This window comes from Anolis sagrei, chromosome 6 (assembly GCF_037176765.1).
Source record: "Anolis sagrei isolate rAnoSag1 chromosome 6, rAnoSag1.mat, whole genome shotgun sequence".
Classification (NCBI taxonomy): domain Eukaryota; kingdom Metazoa; phylum Chordata; class Lepidosauria; order Squamata; family Dactyloidae; genus Anolis; species Anolis sagrei.
In genome coordinates this window covers 91,672,845-91,697,270 of record NC_090026.1, presented here as the reverse complement: position 1 = coordinate 91,697,270, position 24,426 = coordinate 91,672,845, and the positions used below count along the sequence as shown (strand labels likewise).

Genomic DNA, 24,426 nt, shown 5'->3' with positions numbered 1-24,426 from the left:
ACACATGCAAGCATGCATCTGTCACTATATTACGTTACAGAAGATACAGGAAATCTTTAGTTAGGATTAAGTTGAGCTACTTAGCCATATGCTCTCCTCCAACAGAACAGTGTGTAATATACCTAATAAAATCATGTTGAAACGAACCAGATTTTGGCCTTTGTCCAAACAAGACAAACCACATGGTTTTGCTTTTTATTAAAAATACTGCTTCAGCCTCCAAGCAGCCTGAGCCTCTGTGAATGGTCTAAAAGCAAACCATTTTGCCAGACTGCCTTGATGTTCACATTGTTCTTTAGATCAATTAAAATATGCCTTTATACTCTTGCACTCCAGCAGAGATTAGGATCTGGAAAAGCCTTATGCGTGCCAATACTCTAGGCTTAACACAGGCCTAGAGATCTCTGTCCACAACTATATGAAGCGATACCATGCCCTTGAGCATGTGCAGACTTGCTTTCCCATTTATCTCTACAGAAAGGCAGGCTTTTTAATGGAATGTACAGACCTAAGCATACAATGCTCATACTCCCTAATTAAAGGTAATGTATTCTAAATAAGTGTGTATTTTAGTAGGGAATGAATCTCTCAAATATTTTCCTTACAACCTCAAAAGTACCTTTAACAAACCAGTAGTTTACTTCAGATAAGTCTTTTCTCAAACTTTTAATTTATTTGTTTCGTTACCTATTTCACCTCCCTCCCTTCCTTGCAGTCTCTCTCTGGATGTGATTTTAATTACTTTCCAAAAGCTGGTTCATTCAAAATGCATTTCGAACAACTTTCTTTAGCCTGGATCCAATGAGATGTTTTGCTTTGTAACTCCAATCAATCCGAACCCAAAACTTCTCCAGGGCCCCAAACTGGGGAAAGTGATTCTCATAGGGCTTTCCCACCATTGCCCAAATTATCTATGTAGTGTACCAGTGTGTGTACAAGAGACTCTGACTGTCCAAAGTTTCTCTCTCACATAAGGAGCCCTATGTACACCAGTTAGCATGTATTCAGAGCCCATTTTCATGCCTCTGAGTTTTGGGCCCTTGAAACTTTTTTTACCTTGTAACTTGTTCCAACTGGCAGTTCTTTTCAGTTCTATTAAAATGTCCACCTGCTCTTTTGTGTCCAGGTGCTGCGTGACGTGCTTTCCTCACAGCCAAAATGACTTTTTTCTTCGCTTAACTAAAGATAAATTGTTTGCAGTTTTTCCTATAGTGGAATGTCTGACATTGCTTGAACTATTTAAGTGCATGTGAACATTTTAGGGCATTTACACCAAACATACCAATTGTTGTCAAGGGCTGTATTGCAACTTTAAAAGTGCATTGATGTACATTATAGTGGGCATGAAGAAAGAGCTATTCAAGCCGCACAACCTTACAGCAGGAAGAAAACTGTAATTTTTATTACAGCCCCCAGAATTTCCTGTTTGAATAACAGTCAGTGATCATGTTATCTGAATTATTATTATTATTATTATTATTATTATTATTATTAACTTTATTTGTACCCCGCTAGCATCTCCCGAAGGACTCGATGCGGCTTACACGGGCCGAAGCCACAAAACACAATACAATAGAAAACATGACACAGCGATAAACAAAGCAAATCAAACAATTAAGCAAAATAACCACAATGACAATACATCAAGACACTATTAAAACTGGTTCGGCCAGCGCAATGGGGTACAGGGTTAAAAGTGCTGAGATGGCAGGAGGAACGTAGGATTAAAGTGCGGTGTGCAGCAACATTAGTTGTGCTAAAGTGCATCTAGGACTTGGGGTGGGGATTCCTAATCTGCGAAGGCACATCGGAACAGCCAAGTTTTTAGGTTCCTTCTGAAAACTGCTAGAGTAGGGGCCTGACGAAGCTCTTTTGGAAGGGCATTCCAAAGTCGGGGGGCCGCCACAGAGAAGGCCCTGTCCCGCGTCCCCACCAAGCGCGCTTGCGACGTAGGTGGGATCACGAGCAGGGCCTCCCCAGATGACCGGAGCGAGCGTGTGGGTTCGTAGATGGAAATGCGGTCACGCAGGTAGGGTGGTCCCAAACCGTTCAGGGCTTTGTAGGTGAGCACCTGCACCTTGAATTGGGCTCGGAAAATAAATGGCAGCCAGTGGAGCTCCTTGAACAAGAGGGTTGACCTCTCTTGATAATGAGCTCCAGTTAGCATCCTGGCTGCTGCCTGCTGGACCAATTGTAGTTTCCGAGCCGTCTTCAAGGGCAGCCCCACGTAGAGCGCATTGCAGTAATCCATTCTAGAGGTGACCAAGGCGTGGACCACCCCGGCCAGATCAGCCTTCACGAGGTAAGGTCGCAGTTGGCGCACAAGTCTCAGTTGTGCAAAGGCCCTCCCGGATACCGCCGACACCTGAGCCTCAAGTGTAAGCGAAGAATCCAAGAGGACACCCAAACTGCGGACCTGTGGCTTCAGGGGGAGTGTAACCCCGTCCAACACAGGTTGCCACCCTATACCCCGATCCGGTTTACGATCGACCAGGAGGACCTCTGTCTTGTCGGGATTGATCTTCAGCTTGTTCTTCCTCATCCAGATCGACACGGCGGCCAGGCACTCGTCCAGCACCCGAGAAGCCTCCTTGGAATTAGGTGGAAAGGAGTAGTAGAGTTGTGTGTCATCCGCATAGAGATGGCACCCAACTCCAAAACTCCGGATGACCTCTCCCAGCGGTTTCATGTAGATGTTGAAGAGCATGGGCGACAAGATAGATCCTTGCGGGACCCCACAGGTCAAAGGCCAGGGGTCCGAGCAGGCGTCTCCCAGCTTCACCAACTGGGTACGTCCCTCCAGGAAGGACCGGAGCCACGACAGAACCGTGCCCCCAAGGCCCATCCCAGAGAGACGACCCAGAAGGATACCATGGTCGATGGTATCGAAAGCCGCTGAGATGTCCAGGAGAACCAACAGGGTCACACTCCCCCTGTCCAGCTCTCTGCGGAGGTCATCCACCAAGGCGACCAAGGCTGTCTCGGTGCCATGACCAGGCCTGAAACCAGACTGTGCCTGATCTAGGTAGTTGGTATCGTCTAGGAAGCCCTGGAGCTGCGAGGCGACCACCCGCTCCAGCACCTTACCCAGGAAAGGGAGGTTGGAGACTGGTCTGTAGTTATTCAGCACCGTGGAGTCAAGGGAAGCTTTTTTGAGGAGTGGACGAACCACTGCCTGTTTCAAACCAGATGGAAAAATCCCTTGCTCCAACGATGCATTGATAATCAATACAAACCAGTCAACCAACCCCTCCCTGGCTGATTTAATGAGCCAAGATGGGCATGGGTCTAGAGGTGAGGTGGTCGCCCTCACAGCCCCAAGAACCTCCTCTACGGTTTCAGGAAGAACAAGCCTAAAAGAATCCCACAAAATTGGACAAGCAGGTACCTCCGTCACCTCTTCAAGCACTGCGATGGAATTGGAGTCGAGCTCGAGGCGTATCTGGGCGACTTTATCTGCAAAATGGTGTGCGAAATCGCGACACCGAGCTGCGGGGTCGTCAGGGACCTCCTCCACCGCAGGTGGGTGGAGGAGTTCTCCCACGACCCGAAACAGCTCCGATGATCTATTTGCTGCAGATGCTATACGAGCGGTCGTGAATGACTTCCTGGCCGCCCGTATGGCCACGGAGTATGCCTTAAAAGAGGCTCTAGCCCGTGTTCGGTCAGACACGTCTCGAGATTTCCTCCATTTGCGCTCTAGCCCCCTTCTCGTGTGCTTCATCACAGCCAGCTCCTCGGTGAACCAAGGAGATGGCCTGTCACGACGCAACGAGATGGGGCGTTCGGGTGCGATCATATCTAACGCCCTGGCCATCTCCCCGTTATAGAGAGTTACCAAGGCGTCGATAGAATCGCCAGGCTCCAAGGCAGGAAGAACCCTAAGATTCCTCAGGAATCCATCCGGATCCATCAGTCTCCTAGGGCGGACCATCTTAATTTGTCCTCCACCCCTGCGGAGGTTTAGGGTCGCAGTAAGTCTAAATGTGATCAGATGATGGTCAGACCATGACACTGGAAGGATGTTTTGATCTTCCACTCTGATCAATTCGTCGTCCGCCACAAAGACAAGGTCGAGAGTGTGCCCAGCTTGATGCGTGGGGCCAGATATTATCTGTGACAGTCCTATGGCCGTCATGGTGGCCATAAAGTCCTGAGCTGCGCCAGATAAAGTGGTCTCGGCATGGATGTTAAAGTCTCCCAGCACCACCAGGCGCTGGGAGACCAAGGCCGAATTAGAGACCACCTCCGCTAACTCAGGCAGGGAAGCTGCTGGATCTCGGGGTGGACGATACACCAACAAGAACCCCACACTGTCACGGCTCCCCACCTTCAAGTGGACACATTCAAACCCAGAAGCTTGCGGGACAACGCATCTGGTCACAGCGATGGATTGCCGGAAGACCACTGCGACCCCTCCTCCCCGCCCCCCTTGTCTAGCCTGCTGATGCACTCCAAAACCTGGTGGGCACAGCTGAGAGAGATTTACTCCCCCCAGCTCGTCCAACCAGGTCTCGGTGATGCATGCCAGATCCGCCCTCTCATCCAGGATCAGGTCCTGGATGGCCGCGGTCTTACCATTAACGGATCTGGCATTAATCAGCAGGACCTTTAGACCAAGGGGGCTGCCATGGAGCCTACCACTACCTACCTTCTCCAGGGTCGCAAGGACTCTGTTGCGCTTCTCCCTGGGATGATGGTGACCCGCTATTCTCCTCCCCCACACGACTTGAATGGCACCCCCCTCCTCCGGAACCCTCTCCCCCCCTACATGGCCGGGGTCTGTAACTAGTCAGCTCTCAGAGGAAGGAGTCGGGCTGGGGAATAGTCTCCCTTGGGCGTTGGGAAGGGATGTTTCTGAAGATGAAGTAGATAATGAAACATCAAGGGAGCTGAGTGGACTGAATAGGGGAAGGGTTCTCGAGCGAAGGAGTGTAGCTGGTTGAGTGGGGGCGACCGGGACAGATGGAGTCTCAAAATTATACGAACCAGGAGGGGGGGCCCTAACCGGTGAGCTAGTTGTGGATACACGGGGACCTGATGGGGTATGGCAAGAAGGAACCCCGGAGGCAAATAAGGGGCGTATCTGAGGGTCCACAACTACCCTCCTAATGGTAATGCCCCATTTCTTTAAGTCATAGCGCTTTGCCATAAGCTCTCCGAGCCATGAGTTGTCTTCTGGTGTTATTTGAAGACGGGAGGAACGGTCAGATGATTGGTAGTCCCTCCATAACCACACTATGGCTTCTAGTCTTATTTCCTGTGGTCTTTTACCCAGGATTTGGGCCAAGGAGTTACAAACTGCCCTCTTGGAGGTCCATCTGCCTCTGTTAACCATTTGGTCCGCAATGTCCACCGCAAACATGTCAGTTTGTAGATGTTGATCCTTAGCACAGGCTGCGGTTGGCTGAACCAAAGGATCTGTTGTTGTATTATTAATCGTCCTCTGAGCGGCCTTCACAGACCGCTGCCACTCCACGATGTTCTCAATCCTATGACTGCCCAAAGATTCTCCCCTTCCCTCAGTCAACTCCTCATTCATTCCTCGTTCAGCCCCAAGATCCCCAAGATCCAACGTGCCTTTCTCCCCATTTTGGCACAAGTCCTTAGCTAGATCTGCACACAAAGAGTTCTCAGTCTTTGGGGGAAAGGATTGCACAGGAATTCCTGAGAAAGAGGCAAAACCTCTAAGGAGGTGGTCCATTTTCTCGTTTAAAAACCTGAGTTGTAATAACACATGGTTAAACGATTCCCTCAGGAGGTCGTAAAAGTGCAAAAGATCATTCTTCGCATGAGGCTCTGCTATATCCATTCCTATGTCTAAAGGTAGCTCTCACAACAATCAATCCGGACACTCCCACTCGCTTCACTCACATTCACTTCCAACACAACCAGCCACTCCCAGGCACTCCAAAGATCCCCACACTCCTCTCTCTCCCACAATACACTCTACCAGCCACACTAGCCTGCGCTCGCACACACTAAACTAACCACACCCAGTAGTCATACACACTTCCTATATCACACTCTCCACCCACTCCCACAAGACACTCGGACAGTTAGACTAAGCCGACTCACTCTCTCACTAGACTAAACACACCCAACCAACATCCACTCAATTCCTATGAATCACTTTATCACAACCCTAGTCTAAACACACTCAGCTACCATCCGCACCTTCCTATGTAGTATTTCTATGTCACGGCCAGACTCATGCGCTCTCCTGGGCCTCTTCCCTAACCCACCCCAGCAATCCAGTCCTCTAATATCAAAACCTATAAATCACTATGACCTCCTAACATACACTCAGCAATTAAAACCACACAGACAACATACAACATATATGAATGATTCTGAGGCGGTTCCAGACAAGATGTGAGCGTAATCAGGTTTAAGAAACCCAATTGGGCCCACATTGGAGTCCGCACATGCCCCAGAAACACTGCTTTCTGTGGGGAGGGGGGGTGTCCAGATGCCCTGCCAAAGTTTCCAGCAGAGCACTGGTACACAAAACAAACCCCTCCCCCCCAGAAAAGCCTTTAAAAATAATTAACTTACCTGGCTGCCATTCCCACTTCTCCAGAGCTCTCCTGGTATGTAGAAATGAGGGGCCAGGAGAGCTCCAGAAAAATGGGAATGGTAGCCGGGTAAATTATTTTCATTTTCTAAGACATTTTTTGGGGGGGGAGAGTGTTAAAGCTCTCTCAGATATTCCAGGCTCATGGAGCCCAGAAAATATAAGAGGGCTGTATGGACTGCCCCCCTTAGAAGTCCCAGAACCTCTGAGGAGGCAGTCCAGACAGCGCCCACAGCTGGAAAGACCCGGGTCTTCTGAAAGACCTGGGTCTTTTCAGCTGTCAAATTACTTCAGGACAAAGCAGGATTTTCCTGCTTTGTCCTGAATGAATTCCTTTTTATGTGGGTGCCATTTGGACACCCCATGTAAAAACGCAGGCACTTACGCATTTTAGGTGCTGTCTGGATGCGACCTGAGAGCTGTCATCCAAAAAAGAGGAACTTTATAAAGCTCTGCTCAATTGTGAGTGAAGGTGAACCCCAATACTTCACATCTGAGCACATTCAAATTCATGTATTTCCATAAATTCACTCTCACTATAGAATTAGGCTGTAATAGACTAACACGACTAGCCATTGTGGACTTTGAAGGACTGTAATGTCTTCCTGGCAACCCATCACTACTTAATGAATGTCTCTCATAACTGGACACAGAGTTATAGTTGAGATATAATGACGTTTGGCTGTCATATCATGGTTTGTCAGACCAAGAGCAGTGGCTGTGGACCCATTGATGTTTTTGTCCATCTGTTACAGTTTCTCATGATGTCCAAACTGCTTCAAACTCTACTTACAAACCAGGATATGATACTAAGCAAGGCAAAGACAATTAAATCAAAAAGTTCTATAACTAATAATAAGACTGATGAAATAATGGCTTATCAACCCAATATCTTTGCTCCAGAAACAAAATCTTCACTTCTTTTAATTGAGAGAGAACATATGTGTTAAAAGAACTGTATTTCAATGGTGACTTTGAATTAATAGTCTGTTAATGTGAGAGGCAGTGTAAGATTTCATCTCTTGGGAAAAGACCTTATAGGACACATGTGTGAACCATATCCATGCTTTTGTTCATGTCAACTCTTGTTTAGCATGTTTGTGTTTCCAGGTTATCATACCTGTTGTTTGAGGAACATCTTTCTAATTATTATTTCTGTTCTGTCTCTTTGTGTATGTTTAGCCTCCAGATGGCACTATTAAGCAGAAAAGAGAATAACAGTAAAATAATGAAGCCAATGTAAAATAAGATTGGAAATTGAATTATAGTGCGGAGGGGGGTGGGTATGGTAGCCCTGAGGTACTGATCAACCTGTACTCTTATCACTTTTGTTTGCTGTTCCCATATGTTAGGTTACCAGCGAGTTAATAACACTGTTTAAGCAGTTCAAGGCTTAGCAAAATTGCACTGGACATGAAATAAAGCTAAAATGAATTTCTGTCCAATATCATTGACATTAGTGCTCATTACTTTTGTGGTGCAATGCCTCAAACCATCAAAAATCAATTTTAAAGATTACCCATTATTTTATAAAGAAAATAAAATACAATTCAAACAGCAACAATGCAGTAACTCTAGTGTAATCTTGTGAACTGTTACTTAGGTTTTACTTGGATGGAAAAATGAAACTATGAGAAGCACAGTATCCTTTTTAAAACAAAATCTGAGAATGGGACTATATGTACGATGTATTCAGTATTTGAGAGGGATTTTAATTTTAAAAATCTGAATTAAAATATGGTTATTATTCAGTATTCTTACTGTTGATATTCTAGACTGGTTTTCTTTATTATTATTTGTATGCTGTTTGGGGTTTTTTTATGTACTTGGAATCAGTGTAAATTATGTCTAAAGACATGGATCCCACTGCTGTTTTCCACCATGGGTTCTGAGTTCAGATTAAGGGGGACTACTCTCTAGCCAGATTTAAATAGTTTCAAACCCCAATTTTGTTTTGTTTTGTATGTTTGCGTTTGATGGAAGTGTTAAGCAAGTGAGTAGATTTTTTTCCTCTTATCAAGAGCGACTTGAGAAACTGCAAGTTGCTTCTGGTGTGAGAGAATTGGCCATCTGCGCGAACGTTGTCTAGGAGACACCCGAATGTTTTGATGTTTTACCATCCTTATAGAAGGCTTCTTGCATGTCCCTGCATGGGGAGCTAGAGCTGACAGAGGGAGCTCATCAGCGCTCTCCCCGGATTCGAACCTCCAACCTGTCGGTCTTCAGTCCTGCCAGCACAAGGGTTTAACCTATTCACCACCAGGAATAGATGCCTCCTATTGATTATGTTTTCCTTTAGCTTAGTGGTGCTTTTGCTTATGAACAGTATCCAGTATACTGTCTTACTTTGTAACTGTTGTCATGAAGGGTAATCCTTCAAGTTACATATATAATTACATTGTAAAAAATCAAGAAGGGGCAATTTGTATTCTATAGGAAATACTGGAGTGTTTTAGCTTGTTGTTTTGAAAGTTGGAAGACACGAACAGTTGTTTCTTGATAAAGAGAATACCAAACTAGATTCCAATAATGTTTGTTCCACTGCAGTTTGAAATACACATTGACTTATATGTCATGTTTAATGGCCGAAGAATTCAAACCTGCCAACTGGAGTTCATGGAGAAATAATGTCCGCAGAAAATCTTTTTTTCCAGTAGAATCAGAATTTGAGGTGTGGGGTTTTTTGTTTTTGTTTTTGCATGTAGATATTTTTCTCTGAAAATATAATTTGGCCCACAATTTAACTTACGTGATATTCCTTTTCCAGTTATAAAAGAAAACCAAAGTTCCTGTCCCTATTGATTTTAGGGAGTAGCTCAGAATTATGTAGACAGGATATGGAAATGGCTAAATTGGATTTTGAGGGGGGGAAAGAATCAGTTGGTTTTTCCACATTTCTTCATTTCAGCTCCATTGACTTTCATTCATACCTGATAAAAAGATACAAATTTTCTGAATCTTCTTGAGTGCAGACTTAAAACGTGAGTTCAGATCATTCAGAAACAGTACTCAATGGTTTCGGATACCATTCCATTTATTTTCAGGCAGAAACAATTGAATCCGGTTTAAATGCTATTTACCATCAAAACAACTCAATTTCTGTCTTCTCCCATTTTGGGTGCTATTCTCCAAATTTATTGGTCTACAACTACTATTATAGCCAGCCTGCCCATGTTGGCTGGAATGGTAGGAATTGTAGTCCTCCAAAATTAGAAAGTGTGAGGTTGGAGAAAGGATCTATATAAGATATGTCTGAACGTATGTATTGATTTGATGACTAATGGTATATTATACTGTTTTAAGAAGTTATAGTATTATAATCTCTATTTTAAATACCTGGAAGCCAAATGTATTTACTCTGAGATAGAGAACTGAGTTATATTTTTAAGTTATCTCTTGGGAACAGACAGAAGGTAAAATCAGGGAACAACTTTAACTGTTTGTCTTAAATTGATGATTTATCTTGCAGAAAATTATCAATAACATCCCGCCAAGTAGAAGCTGTACTTCTTAAGTTCTTTGTTTTGCCAAACTCCTGTTAGGTTTCAGAATTGTGATTAAAATACGTCTAAAGATTAATTAAACAACGTTTGCTTTTTCAAAGCTAACTCAGGTCATAAAATAGAAATTATAACAGGGATCGAAGCTATGGATTTATGAGGACGAATTTTTAGGGCCTAATTTTGCTGTTGCTAGGACAATACATTTTCACCATTTTTTAAAAAAGTACTTCAGAAAATAAAGAGTACAAAGAATAAACCGTATGATTAGACTGTATATTATTGTTCAAATACTAAGCAGTATTGTGCTCTTTTTGCAGAAGAAAATTTTATTATTTGATATAATTTATGCTAAGTGTACATCTAATTGCACTATGAATTATATGCTTAACTGAATGTTTTTATTTCAAAATTACGCACTGTAATTAAAATTCTAAGAAAATGCAATCTCACCCAGTTCTCAGATTATTTTGTCAGCATGTATAAAATTGAAATACGTAATTGCTTATAATATTCAGTTCATTAAAATCTGTAGGAACACATATACACTTTACAGAGTTTATATTTTACATGGTACAGATTCTACAGTGCCTCTTGCTTTGATGCTAGAATTTTAAAAGCATGTATAGAGATACTGATTATGAATCAGTTTCCCTAACAGTATGTTATTCTCCCTCCTCCCCCCCCTTTCACCCTAGCCAAAAAAGTAATTGATCCACATGGTAGCAGCAGATGGTTAAATGGAAAAAATGTCCTTGGAATTATTCTTATACCAGATGTTCATAACTATTAGCTTCATGTTTTTACTCACCTAAAATTCCAAATAATTTAATAAAGATAACACATGCTCAATCACTTTAATATTTATAATGCATTCAGAACCGCATTGAGTATAAGGTAAAAATATCTGAAGAGTAAGACAAGGCTGAGTGGACAATACTGAAAGGCAGCTAAATTGTTGTATTTTTTTTTAAAGGATCCTCCAGAATCCACTCTTGCTTTCAGACAGTCGACTTCACCTCTTTGTACAAACCCAGCTGAGTCCAGAAGACATTGAGGCTTGTGTATCGGGACATACAAAATATTCTGTTGCTGAAGCAATCCACCAGTTTGCCTGCTTGAAACGGAAGTTTCCTGTAGAACACGAAGAGACAAAAAAAGAAGAAAATTCTGCGGATTCAGATTCTGAAAGGTTATTTCCTTACACTTTGCTAAAAACCCACACATGATAATAAACACGCTTCACTTTTGTTGTTGTTGATGCAATACAAAGATAATGAAAAAATTAATTGACTGAGATTTTATTGAGCTGTGACAGCTCATCATAGAAGTCTTCACATACACCTCCACACTGAATTAATGAATGCAGTAGAAATTCAATTATCTGCATTCTGATTATGTGAATTTCATTTAGTCAGACTTGAATTATTCGCGTTTAAATTATCTCGCTAAAAAAATATCCAACTGCACTCCAAATGGCTAATTAGAAGTCCAAATTTCCTGTCTCTCTTTTGTGACTGGGGATAATTAAAGTTCTCCTCTGTTACTCAGGCTTTGAGTGTGTTGTGAAAACCAATTTCCTCTCTCTCTTCCCTCCGCCCCTTTCTCTGCAGTTCATCCTCCGGGCTTGGACACAGCAGTGATGATAGCAATTCACACGGATGTAAAGGAAGCACAGTTCCAGAAGAACCCTGAAATATCATTTGTACATTGCCATCACTGTAATGACCAATGTAACTTCTATTATGGTTGAAGGTTGCCTGTGAGACAGACGTACCATCTGCCCAGTTGCCAAGGCATGTATTTTCTCAGCTTTCAAAACAGTTTGTTCATTCATTCATTTTACAACGGGCGCATTGTAATATCGAGCGATACAAATACTGCCTGTAGCAAGACACCATATATAAATGAGATTTCGGGATAGGATTTTATGGACCTCACTGTAAGGCTGGGAGGTGGGGGGGATCCTTATAATTCAATATTTTAAATACATTTGAAAACCTAACATCTTGAAGTTCCTAAGAGGTATTTTCATTTGGCAGCTGTCTTTCCAGTATGGTGTTAGCAATAGCTACGTAATTATACTACTGAAACCAAACAGCTTTTAAGTTGTAACCAGTTCACGTTGCACCCTGTTTATGTCTCCTCAGGAATAAGTCCTAATATGTTTATTTAGAAGTAAGTGTATATAGGACTGCAGCCAGAAATTACCAAGTGACCAAATGAGATTTGTGTGTGTGTGTGTGTGTGTTTATATAAAAATGCAGAAAAGCTTTTGTCCTACTTTGAACATAGTGTTGCAACCACTGCAAGTCTCTTTCCAGTGCAGTTTAGTGTAATGATATCTGGCACAATTTCACCAGCTTTAGCATGTTTATCAATGGCAATAAGCCATTGTACACATTTTTGCCTTTTGTCGTGATAAAAGAAAACTGCTTTGTGATGAGGGTTGCCATTTACAGAGTGTATGTAAATTGTATATTTTTTTCCTGTTTGTTTTTAACAGTGATGTAGCAATAGGGAATAATAAGGATGGGAAGATTTTAGCCAGTCATAATCAGACATAAAGTTTCAGGCATCCAGCTGTTATTTTAGTAGTATTTCTTGCAGCTACGTTTAGAATAAAATGTGTTTAAAATAAAATATCCAGCTGAGTAACTCTGAAAATTTATTTCTCTGTGTTTGACAGTCCCAGGATAATATAATTAGCACCACATCCAAAAATGCATTTACTAGACCAAGCTTTCTTTTCAAATCAAGCAAAATATATGTTTTTAAACTGGAGTGAGTATAGAGGAGGGGGACTAGAGAAAGAGAGATGCTTTGAGCCAATAATGTTGTTGATAATGATTATGTCAATATTATATTTGTATATAAAATATCTTGCAACTCATTTCTGGGTTGAATTGCTCAAAAATACCTACTCTGAATCACTGAATGGGAGCTAGTAGCAAGATATGAATGTAAAATATCATTACAATGTTTAATATATTCAATGTTTTTAATTGTTATCATATAATGCGGAAAAGATATTTTTAAAAACACTGTCTAAAACAGCAACTGAGAAAAACTGGGGTATTATATTATTTACTTTATATGTATCCGTGCTAATTACTGTTAATTTGAAGAAATCTGTGCACTTTAAACTTAGTAGATTGTTAATTCTCGCTATACAAAGCCTGAACCACTATTATGTCACTTCTTTGGTGTCAGTTCTGGAGTAATTTCACTATTTCAGTTTGATGACAGCAAACTACAGCAACTTTTCCAATCAAAGTTTTATCGTAGAGCAGCCTAATCCAATTACAAATAGTTCCAATGTGAAATAATTAGCTTTGTCACATTTTGCACAAATCACATTTTTATTGTTACGACATGTTTTTTTGTACACTGGACAGCTGCCTTTCACACTGTCGGTGCAATTCTAGGCATGTCTACTCAGAAGTAAGGTCCTTTTTGTTTACAAGGGTTCCCTTATAAGTACCTATAGGATTTTAGCCTATGTCTTCTTTCGAATGTGTTTTATATCTATCAAAATATTTCTGAATGCCTAAATGTTGGCTATTCTAAGTGTTTTACTGTATTTAATATGTTTAGAAAATGTTTGTACTTCATCACATTTCAAAATAAAATATTCTGTACCTAATGGTGTATTTACTATTCTTTTAAGTGTCAGCTGCTGATTGTATGGTTTTATCTTTGCAGTGTTTTGATTTCCCTCCAATATTATTTGGAGAATATTTAGTTCTGGACACATTCAATGAGATACTTCTGATAGAACGGGGTTTTTGGTTTTATAAAACACCATAAGTCTTTCACATTATAAGTTTAAATAATTGTTTTATATACTTGTGGTTTTATCCTTTATTGAATTGTATGTTTATTTTTTGCGTTGTTCCCGGCACATTGTGCCGTATGTAAGCTGCCCCAAGTCCCTACGGGGGGATGGAGGCGGGGTACAAAAATAAAGTTGTTGTTGTTATTAGTTTTTTTAAAATGCATTCAGTGTTCATCTTTAGACAAAACATAAGAAACGAATATTGAACAATGATAACAAAAGATGTTTCTTGAGCTTATATTTTCTCATTGTTTTAATCTTTGCACAAAACATGCATTTTCTCATTATTTACCGCTCTAAAAATCATGTTTAATATTTTATAGCATGTAATAGGATAAAAATACAAGCCATGTCATGTATTTGGAAATAATTCACAGAACTACTTCACACACTGAAAACTTGTCTGCAACAATCTCCTACTTGGAACAGCCTTTAAAAGCAAATCACATTCCCCTGTTATATTTATTTTCAATTATCCAACTCAATTTGCCATCCCCAGTTACTTTATCTAAAATTATGTATAAATATAGCAGGCACCCAACAAATATAATGTCCTTTGCTGTTCATAACACTAACAAGAAACAACAAACAACAGTTTCTTTTATAATCGTTACCACTTTTAAAAGGTAAGCTTTTTTTTAGCAATGGCACATCCAAACAATAATTAGTTTCCTGACTTTTGTTTTGCAGTTTTTTATGCAAAGGCCAAAACATTCCAGCCTGACAAGGAGATCACTGCTCCTTCCTCATTCCACAAAAATCTGCCTTTTTGATTTGAAAAAACAGCCCCTGACAACAGTGCATTATGTTTCAGACCCTTTCCTTTTGAGCGAAGAGCGGGATTTCTTGTCAAAAAGACAATTGCTTGGAATTGCACGGTCTAGCTCCAGTTCAACCTTCAAGTGCCAGAGGCAAAACGAAGAAAACTACAGCAAAAGGCTTTGTAATTCTAATTCCTCAAATGTCTCTATTTCTTCAAATGCCAAGCTTTTATTCCCCTCCCAAAGTAATCCTTTCCCCATTGCATTTCCGTTGACTTTGGGTGCATCTACACCAGGCATAGGCAAACTTCGGTCCTCCAGGTGTTTTGGACTTCAGCTCCCACAATTCCTAACAGCTGTAGAATTAATGCAATTGATCTACACTGTAGAATTAATGCAATTTGGCACCACTTGAACTGTCCGGTCTCAATGCTGTGGAATATTGGGAGTTGTAGTTTTACAAGGCCTTTAGCCTTCTCTACCAGACTTCTGGTCCCTCACCAAACTGCAACACCCAGGATCCAGCTGGACAGCAGTTGAATGCTATGAAATCATGGGAATTGTAATTTTACAAGGTCTTTAGCCCTCTGTGCCAAAGAGTACGAGGGCCTCTCCAAACTACAACGCCCAGGATCCAGTTGGATTGCCACCTGAATGCTATAAAATCATGGATGTTGTAGTTTTACAAGGTCTTTAGCCCTCTCTGCCAAAGAGTACTGGGGCCTCACCAAACTACAACACCCAGGATCCAGTTGGATTGCCACCTGAATACTATAAATTCATGGGAGTTGTAGTTTTACAAGGTCTTTAGCCCTCTGTGCCAAAGAGTGCTAGGGCCTCACCAAACTACAACTCCCAGAACTTCGTTGCATTAAGTAGCCACGCTACTTAATGTGGTGCCAAACTGCATTAATTCTGCAGTGTTGATGCAGTTTACCAGTGGCATTGAGGCATCCTGCCAACTGGATGCAAAAACTCTGTCAAACTTTTCCTTCTCTCCAGGAAGATACCATTATGGACTGAGGGAAGGGGGAAGGCAAGAGTTCACTTAGCCAAAGACCTCCTCTCCCAGTCTGGGAGACTTCGAGTCCTCTCTCTTTGTGCACTGCCTTCCTTTTGACTTTAGACTAAAAGGCGTGGGAAGAAAGCCACGCAGAGAAAGGCCTCTCTTTCTGCTCACCCCCATCTGGCTTCACCCCACCAGGCAGCCTCCCTTCCCGCCTCCCCTCTCCCCACCTGGAGGAGCAGGTTGCTGGTTCCTTACCTCGGGGCTTTGATCCACTCTTGCCTTCCACCCCGAACCACCAGCACCGCCCCCTTTTTGCTTTATTGGGGCTTTGGGAGCTTTTTGTTTTGGTCCTCCCTCCAGAAGCTGCAAAGGTTCGCGTAAGGCAGCAGTCGAGCCCCGACTCCCCCCCCCTTTCCCAAGTGGTATGGTCCATCCGAGCGGGCGGGGGGGGAGGAGGAGGGCGGGGAAAAAAGGCTGCTGGCCTTGATCCCGTCGCCCATAGCAACGGACCAAACTAAAAAGATTTCAAAAAGGGGGAGACGGAACGATGCAAACCCCGCTCTAAGATGACGCCTAAGAAGAGCACTATTCACAACCAGCCTAGATATAAACAATCAAACAAATAACAAAATAAAATGCACAATTCCTCACTCTCTCACATTCTGTATGAACTAGCTGTACCCGCCATGCGTTGCTGTGGCCAACCTTCCCTCCCTCTTTCTCTCCTTCCTTCCTTCCCTCCCTCTTTCTTTCGTTCCCTCTTTTTCTTTCCCTCCTTATTTCTCTTCTTCTTTCTTCCGTCTGTACCTGTTTCTTTCCTCCCTTTCTTTTGCTCTTTGGTTACATCCTTCTCTCTCTCTTTCTGTCTTTCCCTCCTTCTCTCCTTCCTTCCCTCTCCTTTCACTTTTTATTTCCTTTTCTCCTTCCTTCCTTCTCTACCTTTCTTTCCTTCCTTTTCTCCTTCCCTCCATCCTTCTCCCTTCCTTCCCCATCTCCCTCCTTCCTTTGATCTTTCCCTCCTTCTCTCCTTCCTTCCCTCTCGCTTTCCTTTCACTTTTTTATTTCCTTCTCTCTTTCCTTCCTTCTCTGCCTTTCCTTCCTTCCTTCCCTCCCTCATTCTCTTCTTCCTTCCTTACCTCTCTCCCTCCTTCTCTCCTTCCTTCCCTCTCGCTTTCCTTTCACTTTTTTTATTTCCTTCTTTCTTTCCTTCCATCTCTAACATTCTTTCCTTCCTTCTCTCCTTCCCTCCCTCCCTCCTTCCTTCGCTCTTTCCCTCCTTCTCTTCTTCCCTCCCTCCCTCCTTCCTTCCTTCCCTTCTTCCTTCCTTCCCCCTTTCCCTCCTTCCTTCCTTGGCTCTTTCCCTCCTTCCCTCCTTCCTTCCCTCTCTCCCTCCTTTCACTTTTTTATTTCCTTCTCTCCTTCCCTCCTTCTCTTCCTTTTTTCCTTCCTTCTCTCCTTCCCTCCTTCCTTCCCTCCCACCCTCCTTCTCTTCTTCCTTCCTTCCTTCCTTCCTTCCTTTGCTCTTTCCCTCCTTCTCTCCTTTCTTTCTCTTTCTCTCCCCTTTCACTTTTTTCCTTCTCTCCTTCCTTCTCTACCTTTCTTTCCTTCCTTCTCTCCTTCCCACCTTCCTTCCCTCCCACCTTCCTTCTCTTCTTCCTTCCTTCCCTCTTTCCCTCCTTCCATTCTTCGCTCTTTTCCTCCTCTTGTTACTTCTCAACTGTCCCTTCCAACTCTATTCTATGAGTCCATTTAATTTGTATTGTATAATATAATAGTAACATATTATATAATAATCTAATTATATCTTATGTAATATATATTACGTTTTACAATAGTTATATTACAATAGTTATATTTACAATAGTTATATATTATGAAATATATATGTATTATATAGCAATATATAAAATAGTAATATATAAAGTATTGTGTGTGTATGCATGCAACCAGTCAACCAACATCCATAGACATATATATGATTGTACACTGCTATATAATCCAGTTCTAAGTAGATAATCTGGATTTTACATGGCAGTGTAGAAAGGGTGGCTTTGGATGCATCTACACCAGAGGTCCTCAAACTAAGGCTCGAGGGCTGAATACAGCCCTCCAAGGTCATTTACCCGGCCCTCGCTCAGGGTCAACCTAAGTCTGAAATGACTTGAAAGCACACAACAACAATCCTATCTTATCAGCCAAAAGCAGGCCCACACTTCCCATTGAAATACTAATACATTTATATTTGTTAAAATTGTTCTTCATTTTAATTATTGTGTTGTTTTACGTGTTTTTTGCACTGTAAATAAGATATGTGCAGTGTGCATAGGAATTTACTCTTTCTTTTTTTTTTTCAAATTATAATCCGGCCCTCCAACAGTTTGAGGGACTGTAACCTGGTCCTCTGTTCAAAAGGTTTGAGGACTCCTGATCTACACTGTAGACTTAGTGGAGGGAGGAGGATGGGGTCAGGGAGGGGAGGAGAAAAAGGATTGGAGAAGGGAAGAAGCCGGTGCGGGGAGGAGGCAGAGACCCAGGGAGGCAGAGACCCAGAGACCTAGGTTTTATTTTAATTTGAAGTATTGGAGCCCCTGGTGGCACAGTGGGTTAAACCGCTGAACTTCAGGTTCAAATCCAGGGAGCGGTGTGAGCTCCCACTGTTAGCCCCAGCTTCTGCTAACCTAGCAGTTTGAAAACAAGCAAATGTGAGTAGATCAATAGGTACCTCTCCAGCAGGAAGGTAACAGTGCTTCATGCAGTCATGCTGGCCACATGACCTTGGAGGTGTCTGCAGACAACTCCGGCTCTTCAGCTTAGAAATGGAGATGAGCACCAACCCCCAGAGTCGGACGTGACTGGACTTAATGGCAGGGGAAAAGCTTTACCTTTACCTTTACTATTCATTTTTTTTTAATTTCTGCAGGTTGCTTGAGAGTCCCGGTTGCTTGTGAAAGTATTAGTTAGGTCTGTTTTGAATAGTAACTCTGTAGCAACCAGAAACCACATTTATCTGGCCTCTACCAATCCCCATGAGCGCCGGTTAACTGAGGGCCCTTCCACACAGACATGTAACCCAGAATATAAAAGCAGAAAATCCCACAATACTGACTTATTTTGAGTCCATATGGACATATATTCCGGTTCAAAACAAAAATGTGGGATTTTATTCAGCTTGTGTAAAAGGCCTGAGAGTCTACTGTATTTTTATTTTCTCTTCTTCCTTCCCTCATCCACCCAGGCTTTCCTTTGCTCTCTTTGTAAGTGAAGGCCTGAAGGAGGGAAATTAAACAGAGAGAGAGAGAGAGAGAGAGAGAGAAGGGCATTCCCAGGCAATGGCTCAATGGCTGGGGTTTTGTTATGTAAAGAAGGTCCGGCTGCAGGCTGCCTGTCTGTCGAGGAGCCCTGAGTGTTGGCTGACTGTTTCGGAATAAAATAAGGGTCAATGGAGCTGAGGAGAGCCAGGGTTATTAATTCTATAGTGCAGATGCACCCTGCGTCAAAACATTTTCCAGCTCTTTCTCTCCTTTCCCAGACTTTCAAGCTTTTCTCCTCCTCTGACAGGGGGAAAAAACAAGAACCTATCCAAACCAAGGGACATAGGCCCCATCTGCACTGACCATTTAATGCAGTTCCAAACCGACACTGAAGAAAGTGATTTCACTATGCAGATGATTACACAGGAAATTCTGGAATGAGTTTGAGGTCCTGATAGTGATGGCTTTCTTTTGCACACTTTCATGAAGATTTGTTGTCTGGCTGCCTCAGTTTAAAACTAGCTTCGAATTGCACGAAATGATCTGTGTAAACAGGGCCAGTGCTGGCACCAAGTTGACTTCAATTTATAAAGACCCCATGAGTTTATATTTCCACATTCTGAAGAGAAGCAAAACTATAAAACCATATGAATTTATAGAGACCCTCAAGGGCCATCCTGTCCACCCCTTTACCATGCAGAAACACACATTTTTTTAAAAAAAACTGATGTCACTCTATTTACGTGCAAACATACACATAAAGTAGTTTTCAAAGAAGAGTTCCTTTTGACATTTTTACGATTTCTTTATCCATCTTATATGCTGAAGGTTATTGACTTTTGCTTGCTTTTACATTAATAAATGAATATCCCAACGGTTTGCACAGTAGACTCTCCTTTAACTGGAAGGAGCTGAGTTCAAGTGCTACTATTTGCAGAGACGGAGGCACTCCGACATACTCTCATACTGAGTTCCCTCCCTCTTTCTTTCTGAAGTAACAGTAAATGTCTCTTTCATTTGAGGAGAATGGAACAGGACACCAAATGTAGGTTGAGTCTCCTCCTCACCTACAACTAACTCAAATCTCTTGCATAGCTCATGTTCTCAGTGTATCTCCTCCTTTCACTCCCTGTACCTGGCTCCTCTTTTCTGCTTCTCACATCTTGCAAAGAAGCTGCACAAAGAGCTATTTTATTTACACGCTCCTTCCCTCTCTAATTTCTATTGCTTAGAAATAATCCCTTAGCAAAGTAACTCATTACTTTTCAACTCTAGCATTGGAACAAATGAGGCTATGAAGTAAAACTGACCTGGGACTATTGCACAGAGCTGAAACAGGAGATGTGATAGAGCAGGAAGGGGCATCCAGACAGTACCTTTAATCCAGGAGCTTCCACAACAAACAGGAGGGTGGCCAGACACCGTTCTCTGCAAACACAGAAACAATCACTAGAAAAGGCAAAAAACACGAGATTTCCGGATTTGGGAATATCGCGGTTTTGAGCCGAATGTCCGCATCTTCAAATGTGTGTATGTCCCTGCAATTGGAAATCATGGGATTTTTTTATCTAGATTTGTTCCCGTGTTTTAGATACTTGTTCCTGATTGGTCGATTCCTAAAAAGAAGGTGACACTTGAGTAGAAGGCAAAAACTTTGTGTACCAGAAACTTAATGAAATGTGTGGAGGGCACAGTTTCTCTGGCCAAGACAAAGAATGGAGCATTTGCAATGATCTGCATATCCAGACCCCCACGTATCTGCATCTTGTTATATGCAGATGTATATATATGCATACACACACACACATACCTGCCTAGGTTTCCAGTGGAAGTCCCATGGCAGCCGTCTTGGGAGCCTCTAAATCTCACAGCAAAGCATTAAGTCTGGACAACGGAGGCAGAAATCCCGGGACTATCAGGTTCGTATGTGGACCCCTTCTGAAGTCCTGGGACGTTTTTGCCCTTGTTTAATACCCGTGATTTAGTGCTGTCTGGGAGTGCCCAGAGAAAGAAGTCTTTGCCCTGCTTATGGAACAGAGGCATTGCATAAGTTGTGGCATTGTGCTGTGACATTGCTTTGTACATCCTTAAAAATGTAAGGATCAACATACTTCACAGTGGAGCTGTACCATGGTTTCTGTTTGAAAGCTAACATTTTACTTACATCCTTTATATCAAAATATGCACCAACCTCCCTCGGCCTGTTGCCCTTAAGTAGTACTACAATTCCAAAAAATCTCCATCTGTGATGTTATGGTACACAATGCAATTGTGAAAACTTTTAGTCCATATATTCCTCTTTGCAACTTTCAGTTGTGAAACACTGCAATGTTATAAACACAGAAAAATTAATTCCATGTTGAAAGAAATGTGTGTCAATACAGTGCTGATGCTGGATTCAGAGCCAGTGTGCTGAAATGGTGATATTTGCAGTAGCTCTCAATGTTTTGTCTTCCAGAAATGTAGGGCTTCAGCTCTCACAATTCCTAACCATTGCCCAAGTTGTCCTTTTGAGAGCTGAGATCTAAAACACCTGGAAGACCAAAGGTTGAGAATCACAGAGGTCCCTTCTACACTGCACTATATCCCAGGATATGATCCCAGATTATCTGATTATCCCAGATTGCCTGGCAGTGTAGACTCATAATCCAGTTCAAAGCAGATAATTTTGGATCAGATCCTGGGATATAGGGCAAGGGGAGTGTAGATATAGCCAGAGCTGGCATCTTGTAAAGGGACTTCACAATTTCATGTTCTAGCCTTGAGTCACCTGTGAAACTCACTGACAATCTTGGGCCAATCTTAACCCGAGTTACTCTACAGGACTGCAGTAAGAATACAATGAGAAGAGAAACATGTTCATTGCCTTGAGTTCACTGGAGGAAAGGCAAAGTACAAGCATCACTAACAATCCAATAAATGCATTAGGCTAAATCGCATTAATAATTAAAGTAGATCCACTAAAATATGATAATTTGATAAGTCAGTGTTTATGAAAGCACTATTGATTAAACAGGCCTACTTTAGTTGAGACTGACACTTGAATTCTCCTCATTGTGTTCAAAGTTTTGCTCTAAAACTATATATTGGTGCCAGTCTGTTTCTGAATAGATGCCAAAAGCCCAACTGTAATTCTAATAACATGGTGGCAGACTGGAGGAAAGTATGTAATAGTATATGAGGCATCAATGTTATGTACTGCTTTGGGCACTGGACTCTGGAGAACAGGGTTCAAATCCCCACTGTGTCATGAATACCCATTGAGTGACCTTGAGCAAGTTGCACACTCTTAGCCTCAGAAAACCCAGTGATAGGTTTGTCTTAGAGTCAACATAAGTTGGAAATGACTTAAAGACACACAACAATAGCAGCAACAAACATGAAAACGCTGAGGAGCAGTAGTGGTTCATACTGAGCGTACCAGAACTAGTAGTAGTATCCTTAATTAACATACCTGGTGGACTGAAGCAGTTGGCACAAGCTAGGAGATTTTAAAATGTTGCGCAAAGACTGAAAATTGTTAGTTTTAATGGTTGTTGTTATTATACATTTACTGAGAGTGGAAATGAAAGGGAAGGATCTTTACTCATGCGCTAGAATAATCTCCCAGACTTTCAGGGCTGGGCATCTTGATTTAGAAGAGTGGCACTGCTTACCATTTGCTGCTCTGCTTCATGAGGCCCCATCTACACTACCATATAAAATCCAGATTATATGCCTTGAACTGGATTATATGGCAGTGTAGACTAATATAATCTGGTTCAAAACAGATAATCCGGATTTTATATGGGGCCTGAGTGAGCCTTCCCCTTACCTAATTGTACAAAGCAGTTTACATTTGTAGGAGATTGCCACTGAGCATAACTAACAGTAGCCATGTTACTGCAGCGCAAGGAAGCAATCATTACATCCTTTGTATGCTCCAAAGCATGGCCACCAGGGTCAGCTGCACAATAGCAATTGCATGTGGGCTGTTCAGTCCTCCGATAAGATAAAATAGTTGGAGGTTTCTATGTGATCCCAGCCATGATATAAAGGTCGTCTATGGTTGACAAAGAAATTGTATTGTATAGATACATTTTGGACAAGGTGAGCCAAGTATATATTTATATAGCCAAGAAATATTCATAGTGCCAAATCTGAGCAACCACTTTCCTCCAATACATTCTTAGTGGAAAAGAATGATTCAAAAGTAAAATTTCTATTTGTTTGTTTTACATCTGAAATGCTCAGTGTTATTTTCTCCTGCAATTAACAGTTTGTCCAGGACTTTGTACAGGCACCAAAACTGTCTTCTCAATTTCCATTTCACTCATCCCCACTAACTAATTCCTAAACTGGAGCCCCTGGTGGCGCAGTGGGTTAAAGTGCTGAGCTGCTGAACTTGTTGACTGAAAGTTTGACAGTTTGAATCTGGGGAATGGGATGAGCTCCCGCTGTTAGCCCCAGCTTCTGCCAACCTAGCAGTTCAAAAACATGCAAATATGAGTAGATCAATAGGTACTGCTCTGGCAGGAAGGTAACAGCGCTCCATGCAGTCATGCCAGCCACATGACCTTGGAGGTGTCTATGGACAACGCCGGCTCTTCAGTTTAGAAATGGAGATGAGCACCACCCCCCAGCGTCGGACACAACTAATGTCATACGAAAACCTTTATTTTTACTAGTTCCTAAATTTCTTGTTAGGCCATCTTTATTACTATTTTAAATTTTACTATTTTAAAATAAAAGGTAATAAGGGAAATGATGTGAGAGCAGGTGAAAATAAGCAGGTAAAACAAGAGAACTTCTGTTAATCCTGAAACTCATATGTGACCATTCTGAATGACAACCCACAAAGGCCCTGCATTTGGTGTCAGTCCTCTTCTGCAAAATATATTTATGTTCAATTTCCATGTTAATTTTTGCAGAGGCAACATTTTTCCAATATTTTTTTCTCACAAGGTGCAGTGGTGCTATGTTTTTGTAACCAATGCTTCAAAAAAGTAACATTTTTACTTCTTACCACAAGGGGGTGCATATAAATGTTTTTAAAAGCAAAAATGAAATTGTGCGGTGGTAGGGGAAGAATCTCATAGTACTTTCACAAGACATAGTGTCACCCCGTTATTCAACTGGAAAATGTAGTAATTCCTAGATGTAATGCCATGACTTAGGGTTTTAAAAAATCGTCAGAGTCATTTTTTCCAAAATTGGCTGTAGACTTAATGATGTAGGTGGGAGAAACTACAAAAAATGTTTAGATATCTTGGGCCAGCCTTTAAATCAAGCTGCTTCTACAGTAGAGTATCGCTTATCCAACAGAAATGGCCCTGCAGAACGTTGTATGAGCGAAAATGTTGGATAATAAGGAGGGATAAAGGTAAAGCCTATTAAATGTCAAATTATGTTATGATTCTACAAATTAAGCACCAGAACATCATGTTTTATAACAAATCAACAGAAAAAGCAGTTCAATACACAATAATATTATGTAGTAATTACTGTATT

General features: G+C 41.9%; 1 protein-coding gene and 1 long non-coding RNA gene across 2 annotated transcripts in view; one reads left to right on the top strand and one right to left on the bottom strand.

Moving 5' to 3' along the window:
* Positions 1 to 13,723, top strand: part of SNX10 (sorting nexin 10) — a 60,925-nt gene extending 47,202 nt beyond the window's left edge. Inside the window, exons 6-7 of the mRNA XM_060782054.2 lie at positions 11,054 to 11,269; positions 11,691 to 13,723. Of these exons, the coding sequence (XP_060638037.1) occupies positions 11,054 to 11,269; positions 11,691 to 11,772 (298 nt within the window). The 3' untranslated portion in view covers positions 11,773 to 13,723. The remainder of the gene's footprint in view (positions 1 to 11,053; positions 11,270 to 11,690) is intronic.
* On the bottom strand, positions 10,921 to 16,124 carry LOC137097394 (uncharacterized). Its single transcript, XR_010910196.1, has 2 exons — positions 15,941 to 16,124; positions 10,921 to 11,211 (listed from the first exon to the last, which is right to left on the bottom strand). It is a non-coding gene; the product is annotated as an uncharacterized lncRNA (long non-coding RNA).
* Positions 16,125 to 24,426: the final 8,302 nt, after the last annotated feature.